General features: G+C 43.3%; 1 protein-coding gene across 1 annotated transcript; it reads left to right on the forward strand.

Moving 5' to 3' along the window:
* The first annotated feature begins 1,221 nt into the window (after positions 1-1,221).
* On the forward strand, positions 1,222-4,099 carry LOC131311719 (protein JINGUBANG). The gene has a single exon (XM_058339277.1). The coding sequence runs from the start codon at positions 1,597-1,599 to the stop codon at positions 2,806-2,808; it is 1,212 nt and encodes a 403-aa protein (XP_058195260.1). The 5' UTR covers positions 1,222-1,596; the 3' UTR covers positions 2,809-4,099.
* Positions 4,100-4,555: the final 456 nt, after the last annotated feature.

A 4,555-nucleotide genomic window follows, 5' to 3' on the forward strand; every position in this document is an offset into this window, starting at 1 on the left:
ACAACATGTCAACTAACCATGGTTAATGTCTCCACCAATAACGTAAGCATCAACTAAACAGTATGGGATTAGATTTGTATTGGTTCATGTTGTGGATAGGATTTTCGGGATAGAGATAATCCAATGAGGTCATTCTATAGAATCTATACCAACCTAAACACGAAGATAAAGTAGGCATATTACACCTGTCAATTATGCCTAAACAATTCTTGTGTGTGTGTGTGTGTGCGTGTGAGAGAGAGAGAGAGAGCGAGAGAGAGAGAGAGAGAGAGAGAGAGAGAGAGAGAGAGAGGAATACCTACTCATACCACTTATAGAGATCTTCTATCAATCATTCTACCATTAACAAGGTGAACAAAGAACCCGAATACCTGCTCATACCACTTATAGAAAGCTTCTGTCAATCACTCATCGATTAAAAGGGTGAACAAAGAACCCGGGATTGGCACAGTGGTAGTTCCCAAGCAACCGGGGTCTCACGAAGCGCGTTTGGTCTGCGATTCGATTCCCACTTGTGCACTATCAATGCCTCCGTTGGACCAGGTCCTACCCAGACTTCAATTGAACCCCTTGCCGGTGGACGGTGGTGAAATTGGTCCCAAGTTTGCCGATCATTAGGCCAAATACCGGGGCTATAATAAAAACAAGGTGAACAGAGGAACTATTTTCCTCGCCCAATTAATGCCTCCTTCCTTATGGATACCCTCCTCCTCCATAGAACAAGATCAGTCACCAAGTAAATAAGATCATAGATGACTAAAACCCACCATTCATTCTACAGGCAAATTTACAACGGATCATAGACGAATAAAATGACTAGCCTCTCTGAAGATTTTATGCTGGAGGGGCCCACTTGATATGTCCACCCAACCCCCTACAACAAAGCAAGGTTTAATTACATCATTATGGGCCAAACTTGCCACTAAAATGGGGACAAACACTGGCAAGCTAAAAAGAAGAATGACCTAATGACCTATGATATCTAAACCATTTTTGTGAAAGCATCTCCTAGTGATTTCTGACCCGGGGAAAAGAAGAACAAAGATGCTACTCACACAACAATCCAAACACAATAACTTACACAACCTCTCACATATATGTGGGGCCCACACATAGTAGTGTATGTAGAGCCCACATGCATGTGAGAGGTTGTGTAAATTGTTGTGTTTGGATTGTTGTGTGAATATCATTTTTGAAAGAAGAAATGAAGGGGAAGAAGAGTACGCGTGCAAGGGGAAGGAAACAACGTGGCTTACATAAATGGCACAGCAGGATACTGTGCCCGCCAAACGGGCGTCCTCCTGAGCCTAAAACGTGATCCGAACCCCTATAAGTTACCTAATGTCTGATAAAATCGATTTTTTTAGGGCTATTTTGTACGTCAAGCTCTACAAAGTGAGTAATTCGGATACATTTTCGGGCTCCGCCCATTTGGGCATAGCATCCTGTTGTGCTCCTCTGGCCCCCTGGGTCCCCAATATATACAAGAGTATGTGCACTAGGGGAAGAAAACAGCCTGTCTTGTATTTATAGAAGACCATATTCTCTCTCTCTCTCTCTCTCTCTCTCTCTCAGACACACAGACACACGGGAATCATGCCACACCTTCAAACTAGTTCCAACAAAGGTTATCAATCTCCCTCCAATCAACTCCACCAAGAGCCAACCACCCTGAATTCCCAGCCAAGTCTGCCATCAGTTCCTTCCCTCGCCACGCAACCCGACCACCACCGCCACCACCATCCCACAACACACCACCACTGCGTCGCCACTCTAAAGGGCCATGCCTCCTGCATATCCTCTATCGCCCTTGCTGGGAAATTCCTCTACACTGGCTCCTCTGACAAAGAAATTAGACTGTGGAGCCGCAGCACTTTGACCTCTGAATCAGACGATGAATATCTAACTGCTTACCGTGAATTTGCTGGAAATGGGGCAGTGAAGTCCCTAGTTGTTTTCAGAGATAAACTCATCAGCGCTCATCAAGATCACAAAATCAGAGTATGGAAAATCGATAGCCCCAAATCAGATCACCATAAGTTCACTCGCTTGGCCACTCTCCCAACGCTTAGTGACCGTGCACTTAAACTTCTAGCACCAAAGAACCACATACAGATTCGATGGAACAAGAAATGCACGTGGGTCCACGTTGACACTATATCTGCACTAGCCCTATCAAGGGATGAATCCCTCCTCTATTCTGTTTCCTGGGACCGAACACTAAAAATTTGGCGAACAACCGACTTCAAATGTGTTGAGTCAGTATCAAATGCGCATGACGACGCGATAAATGCAGTAGCATTATCCATGGACGGAGATGTTTATACCGGATCAGCAGACAAAACAATCAAACTGTGGAGGAAAAACTCAGGAGAAACCAAGCATTCCCTGGTTGCTACGCTAGATAAACATAACTCAGGAGTCAATGCACTTGCTCTGAGAGAAGATGGGATGGTGTTATTCTCCGGTGCTTGTGACAGGTCCATACTAGTATGGGAGAAAGATCACGGAGGTAACATGGTGGCCATGGAAGTGCTAAGAGGGCACACCAAGTCTATATTGTGCTTGGCTGTGGTGAAAGATTTAGTATGTAGTGGTTCCACAGATAGAAGTGTGAGAATTTGGAGAGGGGTTGATAGAACCTACTCTTGCTTGGCAGTCTTAGAGGGACACAAAGGGCCTGTCAAGTGCTTGACTGCAGTGACTGAACAGTATAATCCAGCTGATGCAACATCTTCGTATCTCCTATATAGTGGTGGTTTGGATTCTGATATCAAGGTTTGGAAGATTCCTGTTCCACTCCTTTAAGAGTACGCCCTTTTGTTTTCCTTTCTGCGGTTCTGAAAATAGGTTGTGGGAAGAGTTCTCATTTTCTTTTCATGGGCTATCAACCTTTTGTGTATTTCCTTTTTCATAACTCAGGGTGTCCGAGCGTCCGAACTAGCGTGCAGCTCAACTAATATCTAGGGGACCACTTCTAGTGGGGTTGCGAACCTTTTGTGTATTACTTTTCTTTCAGTGATTGTATCATGATTAGAATTCCTGTGTTGCTTGGAACTCGGAATCCACAAGGGAGTTTCACTCTAAGGGTGGTTTTCCTTAATAGAATAACCTATTGAAAGCCCTGATATGTTCTGGTTTTCACTACGCATGTAAAGTTATGGCCAAACAAATCTTCACAAGGCTTGTGTTTCAACCGCAACTGGAGACCTGCTGAATAGTCCTAGTTTGGCATATGTTTGGTATTTGGCAGCCTACCAATTTTCGATTAGTAAGAGTGATAAGCACCCAATAATGCATATTTTTGGTACTTAAGTCCTCTAGTATGTTGTGTTTGTACATATATGTTGTCGTTTTTATCCCATAATGCACGTAAGGTATTTTTGTGTATGTTTCAGGTAAAACGTGCTAATAAGGCGGTTTTGATCGCCAAGAGACGTTCCGGATGTAGCCAAGAGTTCAAGTGCCCGGCGGCATACGTTTCATTATCACCGGAGCCTAACGGTGTTGCAAGAAGCTTCGGTGGACGTTCGGTGGTCAAGAATGGCGAGGGGTGGCCTTGGTCTCTTGGATACCCTCGAGGGTCATCCTCGATGCCATGGCATACTTCCGTCAAGTCCCGTTGATCAAGTATTGAAGTATCGGAGACCCGCCGGGACATCACAAGAGCTCAAAGGCCAAGCTGCCATGTTTTGTAGTTTTGCAGACAATGGTACCGGTACCTCAAAAACATGGTACCAGTACCTTGGTGCTAAAATGGGAGACAGTTGGATTGGTACCAATACCTCATTTTTGAGGTACCGGTACCAATGCCCTTCGACCAGCACCTTTTTGCTGAATATTTCAACCTTCCATATATGGAAAGTTTCTACTTCTAGTATGTTTTTGGGATATTTTGAGGGCCTTTTTGTCCATTGTAAGGCTGATTTTATAAGCCCTATAAATAGGCTTGTATGCCATTTATGGGGGGATGGCCATTAGTTAGTTTTTAGGCCTAAGTTTTCTAATTTTTCTCTAGGTTTCTCTATTGTTGTTCTTAAGCTTTTCAAGTTATTTCCTATAAGAACTCAAGTAAGTTTAAGTGTTTTGATATTTTCTCATGTGTTAATGTTGTAGCTATGGTATGAATCTTCTCATAAATCAAGTTTATTTTCATTTTTATCGGTTAATCATGTTTACCTTTCCAAGCATATTTTCTAGTCTTTTTGCTATGTGTGAATAGTTGATTAGGCTTGGCACCGGGGTGATTAATGCTTCATGACTTAAGTTAATCTTGCTTTTCTCAATCTTAGAACTTGAGGTTTGGTTTGTAAATGTGCGTGGTTCGCCTTTTATGTAACAAAACTTGTCGATGTTAACCTCCGGTGATCATATGCTCACTCATATGGTTCCGTGAGCTATGTCTCGACTCGTGTTTGCCAGAAGAACCAAAGAACTTGCTCGCTTTCCAAACCATGCTTCTAGTTCTTGACCTTGATATTTAGTTTGAATCCAAGTCTTGGCGTTGTTAATCTCCGGTGATCATGTGCTCGCTCATATGGTTCCGGGAGCTATG

This window comes from Rhododendron vialii, chromosome 12a (genome assembly GCF_030253575.1).
Source record: "Rhododendron vialii isolate Sample 1 chromosome 12a, ASM3025357v1".
NCBI classification, from domain to species: Eukaryota; Viridiplantae; Streptophyta; class Magnoliopsida; order Ericales; family Ericaceae; genus Rhododendron; species Rhododendron vialii.